Source organism: Hyperolius riggenbachi, chromosome 12 (genome assembly GCF_040937935.1).
Source record: "Hyperolius riggenbachi isolate aHypRig1 chromosome 12, aHypRig1.pri, whole genome shotgun sequence".
Taxonomy (NCBI): Eukaryota; Metazoa; Chordata; class Amphibia; order Anura; family Hyperoliidae; genus Hyperolius; species Hyperolius riggenbachi.
Window position 1 is genome coordinate 218,682,771 of NC_090657.1, and position 20,486 is coordinate 218,703,256.

Genomic DNA, 20,486 nt, shown 5'->3' on the forward strand with positions numbered 1-20,486 from the left:
GAAAATCTGCATCATAAAAATTGCGTTTAGTGCAAACGGGTCTATAGACTTTCATTGGAGTCAGTTTTTCTGCATCCAATCTGCGTGTAGTGGAAACAGGCCCTTAAGCAGAGTTCCCCAACCCTGTCCTCAAGGCCCATGAACAGTACATGTTTTGCAGAAAACCACAAACATGCACAGGTGAGGTAATCAGTGTCTCAGCAGAGCTGATTAACTACCTCTGTGGATTTCCACAAAACATGCCCTGTTGGTGGGCCTTGATGACAGGGCTGGGGAACACTGCAAAGGATACCAGAACCGAAAGGCTATGGTAAAAATGTTGGATGCAGTGCTTAGGGGGTTAAAAGGCGATACTTAGGGCCCTTTTACACTTAATCAGTTGGTATCCATTAGTGCACGTTAGTATGCGTTTTTTTCCATAGCAGTGCATTGGGAAGAAGATTTCAGTTAAAACGCGTCAAGTGTAAACGATTCCATAGGAAAACATGGGCATTACTTTGAATATCCGTTTTCTTTCAGTTGTAACTGAGAGCAACTGATTAAGTGTGGGGCCTTACCACGTCTCCCTTCCCCGCAGTCAGCCGCCGGTCTTCTCCTATTCCTCCCGGTGTCCTGCCGACTTGGCTGACCTTTATCCTGGATAATCTTTGCTTCTGCCCAGCGCAGAAGTACGCTCACTCCCCCGCCGCCTCCGTCCTAGTGTCTGCGCTCCACTGAAAAGCAAGCGTCAGATGCTAAGTGGAGTCGCGCTCACTTAGCATCTGACGCTTGCTTTTCAGTGGAGCGCAGACGCTGGGACGGAGGAGGCGGGGGAGTGAGCGTACTTCTGCGCTGGGCAGAAGCGAAGACTGTCCAGGATAAAGGTCAGCCAAGTCAGCAGGACACCGGGACGTATAGGAGAAGACCGGCGGCTGACTGTGGGGAACGAGAGGCGCGGTAAGTATCGACTTTTAACCCCCTAAGCACTGCATCTTACATTTTTCCTTTAAAGAAAAACATTTTTTTGTTACAGCAGATACAAGTCCTGCAACAAATCTGCAGTGTGTCCACTTCCTGCTTTCATGGAAGCAGACCTAAGGTTAACGTCCTATGTTTACCATTTACCTCTCTGTCGTGGCAGTCAGGTGGCACAGCCGAGGGATCAAATTACAACTTGTAATTAGTCACAGATGGGGGGAATTAGATAGGCTAAACTCTCTAATTACATACAGGGGGCATCTCCTTGTGTTTTCCTTCTGACCTGTCCAAGAGTTCAGGTCCCGATAACAGCACAATTTTAAGAATTGTATATAAACAAAGGAGGGTGAGAATGAATCCTGAACAATTGCATTATCGATAGTTTCCTTAAAGGAGTGGCTGCTCTGTACGGTGGATTTTTCATAGATCCGATCACAAATATGATCGTAAGTTGGATTCGTTAATGGCGTGCACCAATCAAATATGATTTTTTTAATCTTAATTATCAAAAATATGATAGTTTGCTAAAAATGTCACTGCAATGGGGCACCTTAAGGCGGAACTGTAGATTGTAGAACTGTAGAACAGATTGTTTCAATTACCTGGGGCTTCCCCAAGCCCCCAGCAGCTGTCCTGTCCTGTCCCGCGCCGGTCCTCCACGAGCCTCCGTTCTCCCGCCGCCGCTCCGTCCTGTACCTCGACTTGTAAGTCGATGCCAGCGCAGCCCTGCTAAGCGTCTCCTTTCTTCTAGTTCCCCTCTGCAATAGCGGGGAACGCGAAGAAAGGATACGCGTGGCCAGAGCCGCACAGGCGCAGTGGCCCGGCGGAGAAACCGGTGGGAGAACGGCGGCTCGGGCAGCACCGGCGCGGGACAGGACGGCTGCTGGGGGCTTGGGGAAGCCCCAGGTAAGTGAAACAATGTGTTTATTTTCTCTCTACAGTTACGCTTTAAGGTGTGTACACATCTTTACCACCACCCCCCCATGTAGTATGAGAGAAAACAGATATTGGATACTATGAACAGATTGTGTAGGTAAGCTCTTATACTACATGGAGGTGGTAAGAGTGGGCAATCAAGATTGGATGTATGTAATGCTGGGCATACACGCCGCATCCCCGCGAGTCCCCGCGGCCGCCCGGATCGATTCCCGCTCGTCCCCACGGGCGCTTCCTTATCTTCCGCTCGATTCCCCGCTACTGTCCGCCCACGGGTATCGAGCGGGGAATCGATCCGGCGGGCAATCGGACCTGTCGGATATTATCAATCGAGCCATCAGCCGCTCGATTGATGATAAAAAAAAACGTGCAGTGTATGCCCGGCATTACAGATAAAATAGGGCAATCAAAATTGGATGTGTATACCAGGCTTTAGTGCATTTAAGGCCATGCCTGATGAGAATCACTGGGGCAGGCAAATGCACATCCTGCTGATCTGGACTGGCCTAATTCTAATCTGCATACAATTTGCATGCAAGCCAACCTAAAGGTGCCCATACACTTACATGATTTCCCGCCGATATACAGCTATGAAATCGTTGCGCAAGCGCTGACCAATCGATTTCCATCCGAAATCGATCGTTCCCGTCCATCTGTCCGCGCAGAAGGATTTGCTCGCTCGCCAGCGGGTCGGGAGTGCGTCGATAGCGGCGTTTGAATGTCCGACGACCGACGCTAGCGGCAATACATTACCTGTTCCGCCGGTGTGTGTCCCCGCAGTCTCTTCTCCGCACTGGGCTCCGGCTGGCTTCACTTACTTCCTGTCCCGACAGGAAGTTTAAACAGTAGAGCGCCCTCTACTGTTTAAACTTCCCCCGACAGGAAGTAAAGTGAAGCTGGAGCCCAGAGCGGAGAAGAGACAGCGGAGACCGGGGGACTCGCGCCGGCCGGATCAGGTAATGTTTGCTGGGGACGGCGGCAGCTCCACAGATTGTGAATCGGTTTCATAGTGAAATCGATTCAAAATCTGTTTGCAGTGTAGGCAGCCAATAGATCCCTCTTTGATCAGATTAGATCACAGAGGGATCTGGTGGCAATCGACCAGTGTATGGCTGCCTTGAGGCCTGGAACCCACTGGGGATCGCTTCTGCGCTGCAATTCCACAAGTGCTTTGTGCAGCGATGCCTGGGACGATTTGCTGGGCATCTTAGTAAATAAAGCTGGAAAAAGATGGCTACTTCGTGTACAAAATAATAGCTTTTTATTATTTATACAGTGCCGACATCTTACGCAGCGCTGTACAGAGTGTATAGTCTTGTCACTTAAAGGATACATGAAGTGACATGTGACATGATGAGGTAGACATGTGTATGTACAGTGCATAGCACACAAATAACTATGCTGTGTTCCTTTTTTTCTTTCTCTGTCTGAAAGAGTTAAATATCAGGTATTTAAGTGGCTGACTCGACTCAGACAGGAAGTGACTACAGTGTGACCCTCACTGTCTTTTCCAGTATAGGAAAACATAACTGCCACAAGGGGGTGCTGATGCTAGACAAAATCCAGGCTAGGTGGCTCAAAAAAAAAAAAAAAAGGCTACCTGATCTGGAGAGCTGAGCGGATCACGTAGCCGGAAAAAAAAACCCGCAGCATGGCCCACTTTCACTTTTGTGACCTATAGGTCACGACGCTGTACTGAGAGACTGTGTTGTCTCTCATAGAGTGCAGGGAGGCGGGGGAGCGGCAGGAGGCGTGGCCAGGGAGAGAGAGCTGCCCAATGGCAGCTCTGGAAACCCTGCAGGAACGCCCCTGGTGGGCGTTTTGAACAGGGAATCCCTCTCCCCTGTGTTTACCTCCGAGATAGAGACATCTTGTAGCACGGCAGTGGGGGGGGGGGGGGGGGAGGGGGAGGCAGAGAGCGGCAGTGTGGGGTCACAGAGGCATGTCCCATGGGCCCGCCTCAGGTTCTCTTTAAATCAAAGTGTTAAACTAAAGCTGGCCATACACATATAGATTTCCACCCAATGTGCCAAAACAAATGCAGCGTTGCACTGTTCGATGCAGTACATCCCTATGGGCCAGTCATCTACCCCCAAACTCCTGATCCACCTGGATTTTCTGCCCTGTCCAGCAATACTTTCTATCGATTTTTTTGGGAAAAATCGATTGAAACTCGATCAGTCCAACATTTAGTTTCAAAAGGTTTTTATTGGTGAAAACATATATGCCATAAAAACCCAACCCGGGGTCAGCGAGATATCTGAAAGTACGACGCACAGATAAACATTGTAGCCCCTCACACACTCCAATGAGTTCTGGGTCACCATGAGCTTGCTGGTTAGTCTGTACCTCTCGGTGTTACAAGCCCTACTGCATAGAGCCAAAATTAATCCATGCCATGCACTGATGAGGATCAAACAATCCGAAACAGTCTGTATGCAGGTTGGATTATTATGGCTCTGTACAAATTAACAAGCTGACACATTATTGCATTCCAGCGGTTCTGGAGGTGTGTTTAGCTTCTAAGGGCAACAATGGTTAATTTGCATATATTCAGCAGAGATGCACTGGGAGACATCTCGGAGCTCACGAGACTGTTAACGCGCAAAAAAATTCATTTTTGCGCGCGATAACCGTTATCACGCGAAATTTCGCGCAAAGCACTTTTCACAGTGTGCTAACAGTTAGCACCGTTTTGTGAATCAAACCCTATGGAGGCTGCCATATGCATTTCCTTTTAAACAATAACAGTTGCCTGGCAGCCCTGCTGATCTATTTGGCTGCAGTAGTGTTTGAATAACACCAGAAACAAGCATGCAGCTAATGTCAGATCTGCTTGTCACAAACACCTGATCTGCTGCATGCTTGTTCAGGGGCTATGATTGAAAGTATTAGAGACAGAGGATCAGCAGGACAGCCAGGAAACTGGTATTGCTTAAAAGAAAATAAATGTGGCAGCCTCCATATATCCCTCTCGCTTCAGTTGCCCTTGGCGGTTATCACAAGTCAGGCTCAAAAAACAAGCTAGGAGCGGTAACCCAGAGAGTTACTCGGGGTAGCTGCCAGCAGGACTGTGCAGAGCACAGTACATAGCGGGCGTTTTCACTCACCTGCAAGGGGATCCAGACGCTGGCAGCCATTCTCCTCCTTGTCCTCCGAGTCTCTACATCCCTCAGGTGAGATCGCCGTTTGTCGTCATGACGACAGACGGCGATCTCACTACAGGGTTACAGCGCCACCCGGAGGATGGAGGGAGAACTGCAGCACTGGATCCCAGGGAGGTGGGTAATTGCTGGGATCTCTCTACGTTGTGATTTTGTTCCAGGTTTTAGGGTCTAAAACCGCTTTTAGACATTAAAATCTGGAAAGAATCATAATGCCAAGGGGGTTAAAGGACAACTGAAGTGAGAATGTGCCAGGCTGCCATATTTATTTCCTTTTAAACAACACCAGTTGGCTGGCAGCCCTGCTGATCTCTTTGGCTGCAGTAGTGTCTAAATCACACCTGAAACAAGCATGCAGCTAATCCAGTCAGACTTCAGTCAGAGCACCTGATCTGCATGCCTATTCAGAGTCTGTGCCTAAATGTATCAGAGGCAGAGGATCAGCAAGGACAGCCAGGCAACTGGTATTGCTTAAAAGGAAATACCTGTAAATATGGCAGCCTCCATACTCCTTGCCGGATCTAGTCCAGCATGGCATAACCTAATGTGGATCAAAGTGTGGCATTAATCTAGTTTAGAGGATCCAGCAGCAAACCGCATACTGTGACGTGATTAGGTGGGCATCAACGAACGTGAACTGTTAGGTTTCAGATAGGTTGTAGTAAACTGCGCCCACATAATTGGGCCAATCACAATCCTTCATGCTGTATAAGGTGCTGTGATTGGAGAACTGTCCCCTATAAGGTTGTCTGCTGGGTCCCCTAAAGTAGACTAGCGGACAAAGTGTTTGATTTCCTCCGGCATCAAATATGCTGACACATGTGCAATGGGGGCGGAGCTACAGAGCATGAGCTGGTAGAGCCCCCCCCCCCCCCACTGCTGATGCCAGGTCGCCTCCTCCCTCTAGTGCAGAGGTGTCAAACTCAAATACAACGTGGCCAAAACTGAGCTCTGGAACCAAGTCGCGGGACAACCTCAATGTCTACTGGCCACCTCTCTCTCACTTATAAAGTTCCCTAGTGTCTAATAGCATCCCCCCATTCCCTAATAGTTCCCTAGTGTCTAGTGCCCCCCTCCTTCCCCTTTACACTTCCCTGGTGTCTAGTGGCCCTCCTCTCTCATCTATACAGTTCCCTGGTGTTTAGTGGTTCTCCATCCCTCCCCTATACAGTTTCCTGGTGTCTAGTGCCCCCCTTCTTCCCCCATACACTTCCCTGGTGTCTAGTGGCCCTCCTCCCTCATCTATACAGTTTCCTGGTGTCTAGTGCCCCCCTTCTTCCCCTATACAGATCCCTGGTGTCTAGTGCCCCCCTTCTTCCCCTATACAGATCCCTGGTGTCTAGTGCCCCCCTTCTTCCCCTATACAAATCCCTGGTGTCTAGTGGCTCCCTTCTTCCCCTATACAGTTTCCTGGTGTCTAGTGCCCCCCTTCTTCCCCTATACAGATCCCTGGTGTCTAGTGCCCCCCTTCTTCCCCTATACAAATCCCTGGTGTCTAGTGGCTCCCTTCTTCCCCTATACAGTTTCCTGGTGTCTAGTGGCCCACTTCTTCCCCTATACAGATCCCTGGTGTCTAGTGCCCCCCCTTCTTCCCCTATACAAATCCCTGGTGTCTAGTGGCTCCCTTCTTCCCCTATACAGTTTCCTGGTGTCTAGTGGCCCACTTCCCTCTCCTATACAGTTCCCTGAAACCTAGTGCTGTCCTCCTACCCACATGGCTTCCCTGGCAATCTAGGGCTTACCCACCAATATAGCCTCTCTGTTGGTCCTAAGTGGGTCAAGCATAATACAAAGTGGGGAAAGCACCTGAGGGCCAAATCTGATGGCTCCGAGGGCCAGTGTTTGACATGTATGCTCTAGTGTGAGGAGGTAAAGATCCCACTGGCACCGGCAACAGCAGCATACACACACATGTATGGCAAGAAAAAAGTAGTGAGTGCGGGGGGGGGGGGGGGGTGAGGGGAGGAGGATGTGGTTGATCTGTGAAATTAATTAGAAAAGTTTAAGGGGTCTCTCCAACCAGAAATGTAGTATAACCTGATGGCTGATTCCATCTCTCGGGATCTCTACCTCCAGAAGTTCCCAGCTCTGCACATCTGTCACACCCCTTATCAGGGCCAGCCCCTCCCACTGCCACACCCTTTATTTTATGTGATGGAGAATAGAACAGGAAGAGGAAGACATTCCAATATCAGCCAGGTCACAAATCTGAAAGGAATATTTCTAGGAATCGTGTCAAGATCTCACAACATCGAGAGTCACAAAACCAGAGAGGCTAACGATGCTGCCTTGCATGAAAATTTAATGCAAATTGCATAGAGCATGGACATTGGCCAATTTACGTAAAACTTGCACACATTATTGAATTACTAGCATCTCACTGATCCTCTGTATGAAAAAAAGAAAAGAAAAACAACAACAACAAAAACAGCTGATTCAGGCCAGCGGTCCTGATATATAACTGCTACATCCCTCCTCAGACCACTGACCTATTAATCTGCCCACACTCACTGCCCAATAATACTTGCCTAGCATTTTACAAGGCCTGATAGGAGCCCAGCGGCGTCAGTGATAACCAACCAGCTGATGCCCTAACGTGTGGCACGTCTCAGCCAATCACAAAGCAACAACCAATCATCGTCAGTATCGATGATATAAACTGATCAGACTCAAAAGCTCCTATACCTAATGCTGATATCCGTACAACAGAAACACTAGTCACACCTGCTACAAAAGGCAGCCCTATGGGCAAAAATTGTACAACCTACAAATCATCAAATACTAACAATAAACTGGCAATGCCAAGAGATCTACCAATAACCAAAAACCAGGACGGAGATTACACAGAGGGACTGGAGAAACAGGCTGCATGGCATATACATAGCCTGCATACATCACAGCAATATATAAATAGATGAATCACAGGAGGACGGATACATGTGGGTATATCACACATAGATCGAGGGAGGATAGAGATGGATAAATAGATGAAGACTAGATAGCTGGATTAAAATGGATCAGATTAACAGATAAATATGTATATAAAGAAATGTATACGTGTGTGTGTATACGTGTGTACAGATTAGACATATTTTAAAAAGGTCAGGGGAAAAGTAAGACCGTGTGACACAAATATTACATCGATCTCAGTGACCTTATACATTCTATAAATATCTTTTATGAGGTGTTGGGAGAATTGATGTCACGCAGTGGCGAACATTTCTATAGTATCACCTAGACTCCCATATACAAGGTAATACTATGGAAAATAATGCAGGCGTGGGCATATTTATGGTAGATAGATACACGTGACCTTATGTGTAGGGTGGGGGGTGCGATATATATATATATATATATATATATATATAGCACAAATACATCTCGCTGTACACACATATTAATGATGGAGGATGAACACCATGTCACACACAGGTCAATGAGCAGGTATGTGGCGAATTCCCCAGCGGCAGTGCATGTATGTTCGTATGTGTGTAACATACATACATTATATATTATACAAAGGAGCAGATCGGCCCCTGGTGACACACTGATGTCACAAATACACACAGAGATAAGCCTTATCAATGAATGGACAGGTATATGGTGGATTCCCAGCAGTGATATAGATCAGTGATGGACCCCAGCAGGGCCCCCAAGACACACTGATGAGATAGATAGATAGATAGATAGATAGATAGATAGATAGATAGATAGATAGATAGATAGATAGATAGACTGTATCTCAATGATGGAGGATGGCCCCCACAGAGCCCCCCAGGGACACTCTGATGTCACACACACACCCAGCAGCACCCTCAGCCCATCCTTCCAGCAGCCAATCCAGGATGCTCCAGCAGCAGACCTGTCATCAGTGACACCCCCCTCCCCTCTGGCACTGCAGGGGTTACCCGGAGCAGAGGGAAGGTCAGCTGAAGACAATGGATGGGGATGACAGCAGAATGGAGCTCTTACCTGCCCACAGTCTGGTTGGCCAGCTGCCTCATGCGATTGAATTGCTTCTTCATGTTGGCACTGCAGGGACCCCTTGCAGCCCGGTGCTGTGCGCTGATCTGCAGATAGAGATAGGTGGGATCGCTCTGGATACAAAGATGCAGAAAATGAAAAGAGATAAGCGGCCCCTCCCCCCAGGGCAGCAGAGATCACATCTCCCCCCTGCTATAGAGGTGCCCCTTCCAGAGAGCTGCCTGCACCCATGGGTGATGCCGGGGCCCCAGGGTGCCGCCTGCTATTGCATGCTCCGAGCCCGGCCAGATCCTCCCCCCTCTATGTGGCTGCTGCTCATCAGCTCCGCTCCTCCAGCAGCAGCAGCTCCAATACTGCAGCCTGGACAGCAGGGGGAGTAGTGCGCAGGCGCCTGGCGCCCGAGGCATGCCGGGAGGTGTAGTCTGTGCTGGGAGTAGGGAGGGTAATGATGACAGGTGCACCCAGGAGAGCAGAGAATATACAGGCATTTCACTGAGCTCTGTGTTATCTGCAGGGCTTTATTTCAAGGAAAAGAAAAAATTACAAAGCTAACAATGAATACACTACGGTATATATAATCTATCTATCTATGACATTTAAATGATATATACACACATATTGCACAGTATATATACACACATATTGCACAGTATACATCGTTACCCGTTAGCATTTCTGTGAAATTCAAATAAATGCTTGACAAATCATTCTGCTGATCGTTTTTCCCGCGATTCTCACCGCCGTAGTGCGTGTTTAACGCTCATGATTTTTTGCGATCGTTCCAGGATATTACATATGTGACCAACTACATTGCCGTTGCAAAATCGAACACATCGTGCAGGAAAAATACAGACAGCTGTACGCAGGGGTGTAACAATAGACCCTGCAAGGGATGTAGCCGCAGGAGGGCCCAGAAGCCGCAGGGGGCCCTGTGGGGGAAGAAGTTTATTTTCCCTATCCAGAGATACTAATAACTAAGGGCACAGAGAGAAAAACTTTCTGTGCTCTGCACAATTGTTCTAATGACTGCATCTGCTCAACCACTGATAAGGAATCATACAAAGTATGACTGGGGAGGGTGCCCAATTCAAAGTTGTGCAGGGGGGGGCCCAGTGATTTTTAGTTACACCCCTGGGTACAATTTAAAACCGTAGGTAAGATGTGAGCGAATGCTAAAGATGGTGGCGTAGTGGTTAGCACTCTCACCTTGCAGCGATGGGTCCCGCTTCAAGGGCTCTATCCGCAAGGCGTTTGTATGTTCTCCCCGTGTCTGTGTGGGTTTCCTCCGGGAACTCCGGTTTCCTCCCACATCCCAAAAACATACAGATAAGATGACTGGCTTCCTCCTAAATAGGCCCTAGACTACGATACATACATGACAAGTTACATACAGTGGCGTATCTAGAGGGGTGCAGGCATGGTTCTTGCTGGGCGCCACAGAGTTATGGGCACCACGCCCGCCCCTGGGCTGTGCCACCATGCCTGCCACTGTGCCTCCCCCTCACTCAGACCTCAGATCAGCAGCAACCGAAGAGGGAGCACAGAGACTGTGGACACGGAGCACTTCATATGCGGAAGCAGGGGCGTAACAATAGACCTGGCAAAGGATGCAGCCGCAGGGGGGCCCATAAGTCACAGGGGGCCCCATCCTGAGAGACTGACAACTAAGAGCAAGGAGAGAAAAAAAATGTTCTGCTCTCTGTAAAATTGTTCCAATGACTGCATCTGCTCAGCCACTGATAAGGAATCATACAAAGTTTTGCACACAAAGATTTGTAGACAGAACCTAGTCATTGTGCAGCAGGCTTTTCTGTACAACATCCAGCCCCCAACCTCTCTACCCCTCCCTGAGTGCTCTGTCCTGACAGGAGGGGGCCCCATCCAATGCTTCGCAGGGGGGCCTAGTAATTTCTAGTTACGCCCCTGTGCGGAAGTGACATCATTGATCACTTCCCACACGTGGAGTGTGTCTCTTAGGTACTGTGCACCCTCCCACTTCAGTCGCTGGTGATCTGAGGTCTGTGAGTAATGTAGAGCTCACTGACACCAATGCAATGCCCTAATGGGGGTAGGGAGTGGAGCTACCTAAACTAAGAGGAGCTTAGGGGGGAAGGGTACTGGGTACACCTCTCATTACCTACACTGGGGGAGGGGGGGGGCTACTTATACTGGTGACAACAAGCAAACTGCAGCGAGTCCCTGTGGAATAGGCCTAGTCAGGTCTATGTTGCCGGTGCACAATCCCTCTGTGGGTCACCACTCCACACACGGTTCAATGTAGTAAATACGAAGGAGGCACTCAATTGGCTTCAAACTTGCGTTTTATCAAATCCCAGTAATACACGACATGTTTCGGGGCATATCCCCTTCATCAGGTGTACAGCTGATGAAGGGGATATGCCCCGAAACATGTCGTGTATTACTGGGATTTGATAAAACGCAAGTTTGAAGCCAATTGAGTGCCTCCTTCGTATTTACTACTTATACTGGTGAGGATACCTCTGGATAACTATACTGAAAGGACACCTCTGTCCTGATATTGGGCCGTGCCTACATAATACTGGAAAACAAATCTGGCTAGCTATTAGTATTGGGGGTTCAATTTCAGTGTTTGCCACGGGCTCTATATTGCCCAGATACGCCCCTGGATACATACATAGACATATGAGTATGGTAGGGATTCAATTGTGAGTTCCTCTAAGGGCTTGATCATACTAAGGGCGTTTTTGCCCATTTGTCAAATGCGGGCGATTTTCAAAATCGCCCTAAAAACGCTTGTGCAATGATTCCCTACGAGAGAGTTCACTTCTGAGCGGTTCATTTACGATCCGCTCAGCAAAGTGCTGCCTGTACCATTTTTGAGGCGATTTTGCTTCAATGGAAGGTATAGGAAAAACACTCACAAAATTGCTCTGTGCAGCGATTGCGTTCGCGTTTTTAAGAATAAATACATTGTATTGATTATTTTCCGGGTCAAAGAGTTCACTTCCTGACTTGCATCAGCGAGTGAATTAAAAAAACGCTCTGGAAAAGCACCCAGAAAAGCGCTTTTAACAAAAATGCACCGCCCACCCAAGCGCCGGGAATCGCAAAAAAAAAAAATGCGTAAAAAAAAAACACCTAACGCGATCGGAGCGCAATGTAAACAAGGCCTAAGGGACAGTTAAGTGACAAGACAATATACTTAGTACAGCACTGCGGAAGATGTCAGCACTATATAAATACTAAATAATTCCCAAGCAGAGCCATTGAGTTCAGCAGCCAGTGCGGCTGGAGCAAAATGTGCACAATTCAAGCAGGTATGTTCCCTGCCTAAGGACAATTATAATTTTTATTTTAATATAACAGTTATACAGCACAGATATGTGAACATAAGAAAAGGGTGCAAGGGTGCCCAGAAAGTAAACTGATATCCCAGGGTGCTCTGGCAGTAAACTGACATCCCAGGATGCTCTGGCAATAAACTGACATCCCAGGGTGCTCTGGCAATAAACTGACATCCCAGGGTTCTCTGGCAGTAAACTGACATCCCAGGGTGCCCAGAAAGTAAACTGACATCCCAGGGTGCTCTGGCAGTAAACTGACATCCCAGGGTGCTCTGGCAATAAACTGACATCCCAGGGTGCTCTGGCAGTAAACTGACATCCCAGGGTGCTCTGGCAATAAACTGACATCCCAGGGTGCCCAGAAAGTAAACTGATATCCCTGGGTGCTCTGGCAGTAAACTGACATCCCAGGATGCTCTGGCAATAAACTGACATCCCAGGGTGCTCTGGCAGTAAACTGACATCCCAGTGTGCTCTGGCAGTAAACTTACATCCCAGGGTGCACTGACAGTAAACTGACATCCCAGGGTGCTCTGACAGTAAACTGACATCCCAGCGTGCTCTGACAGTAAACTGACATCCCCGGGTGCTCTGGCAGTAAACTGACATCCCAGGGTGCTCTGACAGTAAACTGACATCCCAGCGTGCTCTGACAGTAAACTGACATCCCCGGGTGCTCTGGCAGTAAACTGACATCCCAGGGTTCTCTGGCAGTAAACTGACATCCCAGCGTGCTCTGACAGTAAACTTACATCCCAGGGTGCTCTGACAGTAAACTGACATCCCAGGGTGCTCTGACAGTAAACTGACATCCCAGCGTGCTCTGACAGTAAACTGACATCCCAGCGTGCTCTGACAGTAAACTGACATCCCAGGGTTCTCTGGCAGTAAACTGACATCCCAGGGTGCCCAGAAAGTAAACTGATATCCCTGGGTGCTCTGGCAGTAAACTGACATCCCAGGATGCTCTGGCAATAAACTGACATCCCAGGGTGCTCTGGCAATAAACTGACATCCCAGGGTTCTCTGGCAGTAAACTGACATCCCAGGGTGCCCAGAAAGTAAACTGACATCCCAGGGTGCTCTGGCAGTAAACTGACATCCCAGGGTGCTCTGGCAATAAACTGACATCCCAGGGTGCTCTGGCAGTAAACTGACATCCCAGGGTGCTCTGGCAATAAACTGACATCCCAGGGTGCCCAGAAAGTAAACTGATATCCCTGGGTGCTCTGGCAGTAAACTGACATCCCAGGATGCTCTGGCAATAAACTGACATCCCAGGGTGCTCTGGCAGTAAACTGACATCCCAGTGTGCTCTGGCAGTAAACTTACATCCCAGGGTGCTCTGACAGTAAACTGACATCCCAGGGTGCTCTGACAGTAAACTGACATCCCAGCGTGCTCTGACAGTAAACTGACATCCCCGGGTGCTCTGGCAGTAAACTGACATCCCAGGGTTCTCTGGCAGTAAACTGACATCCCAGCGTGCTCTGACAGTAAACTTACATCCCAGGGTGCTCTGACAGTAAACTGACATCCCAGGGTGCTCTGACAGTAAACTGACATCCCAGCGTGCTCTGACAGTAAACTGACATCCCCGGGTGCTCTGGCAGTAAACTGACATCCCAGGGTTCTCTGGCAGTAAACTGACATCCCAGCGTGCTCTGACAGTAAACTTACATCCCAGGGTGCTCTGACAGTAAACTGACATCCCAGGGTGCTCTGACAGTAAACTGACATCCCAGGGTTCTCTGACAGTAAACTGACATCCCAGCGTGCTCTGACAGTAAACTTACATCCCAGGGTGCTCTGACAGTAAACTGACATCCCAGGGTGCTCTGACAGTAAACTGACATCCCAGCGTGCTCTGACAGTAAACTGACATCCCCGGGTGCTCTGGCAGTAAACTGACATCCCAGGGTTCTCTGGCAGTAAACTGACATCCCAGCGTGCTCTGACAGTAAACTTACATCCCAGGGTGCTCTGACAGTAAACTGACATCCCAGGGTGCTCTGACAGTAAACTGACATCCCAGCGTGCTCTGACAGTAAACTGACATCCCAGCGTGCTCTGACAGTAAACTGACATCCCAGGGTTCTCTGGCAGTAAACTGACATCCCAGCGTGCTCTGACAGTAAACTTACATCCCAGGGTGCTCTGACAGTAAACTTACATCCCAGGGTGCTCTGACAGTAAACTGACATCCCAGGGTGCTCTGACAGTAAACTGATATCCCAGGGTGCTCTGACAGTAAACTGACATCCTTGGGTGCTCTGACAGTAAACTGACATCCCAGGGTGCTCTGACAGTAAACTGACATCCCAGGGTGCTCTGACAGTAAACTGACATCCCAGGGTGCTCTGACAGTAAACTGACATCCCAGGGTGCTTTGACAGTAAACTGACATCCCAGGGTGCTCTGTGGAAATTTGGTCACCGGATGAAGCAGATAGTAGAATATGAGCAATGCTGTCGATATTCTACTATCGGGCACTGGATGATTACGATAATAGAATATCAGCAATTCTACTGATATTCTATTATTGCTATATCTAACCTTCCTCTCACACAAACTATCCCTTTATTTACTCCTAATGCTAGGCACACATGATGCAATTTCCTGTCAGACCGACGGTGGGTAATCTGATGTGAAGTTTTCAGATCATTACGTCACAAAATTGATCCCGTTATCGATCGAGAGCAGATCGGAAAAGTCAGAACTTAGAAATAACTGTTTCAACCTGTCAATCTGTCGGGAAGTTGCATGGTGTGTACAAATGGGACGCAGGAGAGGAGAAACAGATTGAGTAATAGACTACACAGGAGGGAAGTATGACCTGTGTATGGTTATTTTGACTTTTTATTTTCAGTTCAGGTTCTCTTTAAATCATCATGCAAGCAGGCATCATCACCATCTCCTTGAGGCCTCTTTTCCACGGACAGTTGGTAGGCAGTGAAATGCCTCTCAAACTCTCACAACTGCTTGCTGCTGCCTGGTAACTGCTTGCTGCTGCCTGGTAACTGCTTGCTGCTGCCTGGTAACTGCTCACTGCTGCCTGGTAACTGCTTGCTGCTTCCTGGTAACTGCTCACTGCTGCCTGGTAACTGCTCACTGCTGCCTGGTAACTGCTCGCTGCTGCCTGGTAACTGCTTGCTGCTGCCTGGTAACTGCTTGCTGAACACACAGTTCAATTGCTCGTGGAGAAAAGAGGCCTAAGCGTCTCTGTGCAGAGGGCCCATCCAGTCTGGAAAGGCTTGTCCTAGTAAACATTGGCTGAATAGCAAACTCCTGGGCTGACCATGTCATGGAGGCAACCGACATTGTTCAAAAGATGGTTACAATTCACTTATAGTCTGTAACAGGTTCCCTTTACAATGGTCATAAATACAAATGAGGTGCCATAATGTACCTTGTACAGCGACAAGGTGACTCACAACACAGGTGAAAAGCTCCCCAATGCATATATATACATACATACACAGCGGTGTAGCTAAGGAGCTATGGGCCGTAGTGCAAGTTTTACATTGGGCCAAGCACTCTATACATAACAATTGATACAGCGCACCTGCCAAGGACAACCACAGTATGAGGGGTGCAAGAAGGGGTGGGGAACAGCTTGTTAATGATTGCTACTACCGTATTTAAAGGACAATTTAAAGTGAACCAGAGGCGAAGCACCCTCATGTATTTTACCATATATATCAGTGGGAACATTAGAGAAAACACCTACCCTGCTCTCTGTTTCATTCTTCACTGCTAAGCCTGCTTGTTATCAGCCCCTATAAAATCCCCGACTGAGCATTCAGTCTGGCTTTGTTATAATGACTCAGCTATAATGATTCCTAAGCAGAGACAGAAGGGGGCAGGCTTGAGCTTGAAATGACATCACAGAAGACAGACTCGGCTATAATGATTCCTGAGCAAAGCCAGACTGAATGCTCAGTCGGGGATTTTATCAGGGCTGTTAACAGGCAGAATGAGTAGTGAAGAATGAAACAAACAGCAGAGTTGGTGTTTACTGTCATGTTCACACTGATATATATGGTAAAATACATGAGGGTGCTTCGTCTCTGGTTCACTTTAAGTGAAAGGGTTATGAAGGCTGACAAATGTATTTCCTTTAAAGCAATACCAGTTGCCTGGCTGTCCTGCTATTCTCTGCCTCTAAGGCCCCATTCATACTTGAAAGCGCAAAACACCGGTGATTACCGCCAGCGTTTTGCGGGAGTGATTTTTCCGCAATTTCACTGAACACTGCAGCGATTTTCCCCGCAATCGCATTTAGCGCTTCTATAGCACTGAAACGCGATCGCTGGGCAATCGCCTGAAAATGGTGCAGGCTACGCTTTTGCGTTTGGCGATTTGCGTTAATCGCCGGCGATTAACGCAAATCGCTCAAGTAAGAACGGGCCCATAGGTTATTAAAGCACTAGCGCTTTCAAAAGCGCTAGCGCTTGAGTGTTTTGCCAAAATCGCCAGCAAAACGCTCTAGTGTGAATGGGGCATAACACTTTTAGCCCTAGACCCTGAACAAGCATGCAGCAGATCAGGTGTTTCTGATATTATTGTCAGATTTGTCAAGATTAGCTGCATGCTTGCCACTGGTGTGATTCAGACACTACTGCAACCAAATAGACCAGCAGGGCTGCCAGGCAACCGGTATTGATTAAAAGAAAATAAATATGTCAGCCTCCATATTCCCTTCACTTCAGTTGTCCTTTATAGCAAGTGAATATTACCAGCATAAGACCAACAGAGAGCTAATACTACGGTCGAGGGAGGGCTCCTTGGGTGGTCACAACCTCTGCACCCCCTATTGCTACGCCACTATATATATATATATATATATATATATATATATATATATATATATATATATATATATATATATATATATATATATATATATATATATATATATATATATATATATATATATATATATATATATATATTGGGCAGCACGGTGGCGTAGTGGTTAGCTCTCTCGCCTTGCAGCGCTGGGTCCCTGGTTCAAATCCCAGCCAGGGCACTATCTGCAAAGAGTTTGTATGTTCTCTCCGTGTCTGCGTGGGTTTCCTCCGGGCACTCCGGTTTCCTCCCACATTCCAAAAAACATAAAGATAAGTTAATTGGCTCCCCCTAAAAAAAATTGGCCCTAGACTACAATACTTACACTACATAATATAGACATATGGCAATGGTAGGGATTAGATTGTGAGCTCCTTTGAGGGACAGTTAGTGACAAGATATATATATACATTGTACAGCGCTGCGTAATATGTCGGCGCTATATAAATACTAAATAATAATAATAAAATAATAATATATATATATATATATATACATACACTGTATTTTCCACCCTTTATATAGAAAATGCTGCCAACCCGGGCAGGTAAATGACAAGTAGCCTGAAATATCTCCATCTCATTTCTGAGCTAAAACATAACCAGAAATGTTTTCGAATGGAGTTGAATTTCAAGTGGAATTGTTGTCCGGTGGCAGCCATTAGTAGGGCAGACACCCTGCCCATTACTCAGCCCTGCAAAAGTTGTATTTCCCTCTAGGCAACTTGGGCAGGTGCCCATGGGCCAGGCAGATACTATGTACGACCCTATAAACCCCAGCTCTCTTTTCCAAACAAGCCGGGCAGCAAGCAGAGGGAGCCGGGCTTTTAATTTCTTTGCCTCAGCCCTGCAGTGACCATGGCAACCAACCTTGCACTAAAGGTATAACACTACTTACAGCAGACTGGTTGCTATAGGCAACACAGGCACTTTTAGTCATGCAGCCTCCAGCATCTCGTGGTTTACCCTAACAACCAAACATATCCTCCTGTTGTCATGGTAATGGAATATGGTTGTGGCCTGGTTTCTATGGGTTACTGCACTCAGTAGATTTCATGGTGAGATGAGCCCAAGGCTGCCCACCACCGGGCTCTACATCTCGAAGACGTTCGCCGAACTGCTTCTGTTATTTTTACAAGATGAATTATTCATCTCTCCCCTTTCATGTTTTCATCTATTATTTAGGGAACACTCAGCGAGGTGCAGGGGGTTAATTTTCACCGGGCGGCGCAGAATTTCTCAGCTTCACCCAAAGTGACCGGCGGCAGCAACTGTCATCTCAATGCGGTGCCTGCAGGCAGGGCTGCCACCGCGCAGAGTCACGCCTGCTTCTACCCCGCCACATTCCTGATCAACAGGAACATAGCCTGAGGTGAGAAATCACATCACTCAGCGAAAACTGCACGTCAGAGTCATCAGCACTTCCAGAGAGACGGGCTGTAAAAATGTAAATCCTGTAAAAATTCTATTTTGCTCCGCCTTTCTACTTCCTGTACCACCATATTGCCCCATTTCAAGCTTAAATGATCTCCTAGTTTGGTGAAACGCTTGGCTAAGAGCCAATTTATCAGTGTAACTGATGTCATACAAATTTCATTAACAGGACCTTGTCAGGAGCTGTTTCCTGCACCACAGACTGCCACTGCTATAGAGTGCATTTCGAGCATGTAGTCTGTGCCCCGCCCCCGCTTGCAGTGTGAGCAGCAGGATGATGCAATCAAAGCAGTAGCTTCACTCGTAGTTAGAAACTAAGCTGTCCTGATGATTTGATGAGAATTTTAAGGCAATGGCGCTCTCTTGTCCCTGTGGTATCTTTCTCATTTTTCCAGCCCTTTATGATCGCTTTTTTGTTTGCATTTTCCACAAGCGATTTTTTCATTTCCATGTGCGCATTTCTTGTTTTTCACTCAAATACATTAGAACTACAAATGTTCACAATATGTGGAAAGAAGCTTTCAGGTTTTTTTTTACAGTGGAATACACGTGAAAACGGATCGTGGCAGAATCTGAAGTGAGAGATATATGGAGGCTGCCATGTTTTTTTTTTCCTTTTAAATAATACCAGTTGCCTGGCTGACCTGTTGCTCATTCTGGCATCAATAGTGTCTGAATCACACACCTGAACCAAGCATGCCGCTAATCTTATCAGACTTTTAGGCCCGTTTCCACTAAGCGCGAATTCGCAATGTGATGATTTGCATTGAAACGGAAATCAATGCAGGTCGATTTAGTAATTTGCACTGAATGCAAATTCACAATTGCGGCACGATGCAGAAAAAAAATTGGATTGCATGCTGCAAATTTCGTTTCCCACACAATGATTGATAGCCACATACGGATTTCCACGTTAACATTCGCGGGGAAAATGCAGAAATCCACGTACAGGAAAACGTGTGTGTGTGGAATGCAACATGCTAGTGGAAATAGGCCCAAGTCAGGAACACCTGATCAGCATGTTTGTTCAGGGTCTGTAGCTAAAAGTATTAGAGGCGGAGGATCAGCAGGACAGCCAGGCAACTGGTGTTGTTTAAAATAAAATACAAATGTCAGCCTCTGTATTACTCTCGCTTCAGTTTCCCCATACACTAATTGATTTTCCCCAGCAGATTCGATCATGGTTTTTCTAATCTGCCAAAAATCGCCCTAACATGGCCACCAGATCGTAACTTCTGTCTAAGATGCCTGGAAATTATTGATCACAACTGACAGATGTCCTCCCTCAAAAGGGGGCGCGGCGCTAGATCAACGGCCTTCCAGAGGGACAAAACTGAGCATTTGCCCAGGGCCCCAGAACCAGCTGACGGGCATCCCCAGATTCCCCCCAAGTTAATAGTGCCCCCTTTTGGCACCATTCTGCTGTACTCGTAGTGGAGTATACTTACCTGTCTGGCTGGCACACTCCATCCTATGACTTTTCATCTCCATTACCTCGTCATCTCTCCCCCATGACCCGATGACATATTACGTAAGTACATACATGCAGTCGGGTCACAGAGAACAGGCACCAGTGGGAACTAAGATGGGAAGACACAGGAGAGGGCACACCAGCCAGACAGGTCAATTTGCCCCATTCTGAGTACTCTGCTGCAAAACGGGGAACAGTATAAACTTGGGGGGAGACCTGGGCGGCCTTGTCAGCTGCCACTGGGGCCCCGAGGGGAAGGTTGAACAATAAAATGTGGCGGGAATAGATTCTTCTCTTAACAGATTTTCAATCAGAGAGGGATCTATCTTTTTGGCACTTAGGTTGGCCATCTGTTCATGTATGG

General features: G+C 47.6%; 1 protein-coding gene across 6 annotated transcripts in view; it reads right to left on the reverse strand.

Annotated features, from left to right (window-relative positions):
• The window catches only part of ARHGAP44 (Rho GTPase activating protein 44), a 178,086-nt gene extending 168,703 nt beyond the window's left edge, over positions 1-9,383 (reverse strand). For all 6 annotated transcript variants that reach the window (XM_068261908.1, XM_068261907.1, XM_068261912.1 and 3 more), the window contains exon 1: positions 9,030-9,383. In XM_068261908.1, coding sequence (XP_068118009.1) covers positions 9,030-9,082 — 53 coding nt within the window. In that variant the 5' untranslated portion in view covers positions 9,083-9,383. The remainder of the gene's footprint in view (positions 1-9,029) is intronic.
• Between the last annotated feature and the right edge of the window lie 11,103 nt (positions 9,384-20,486).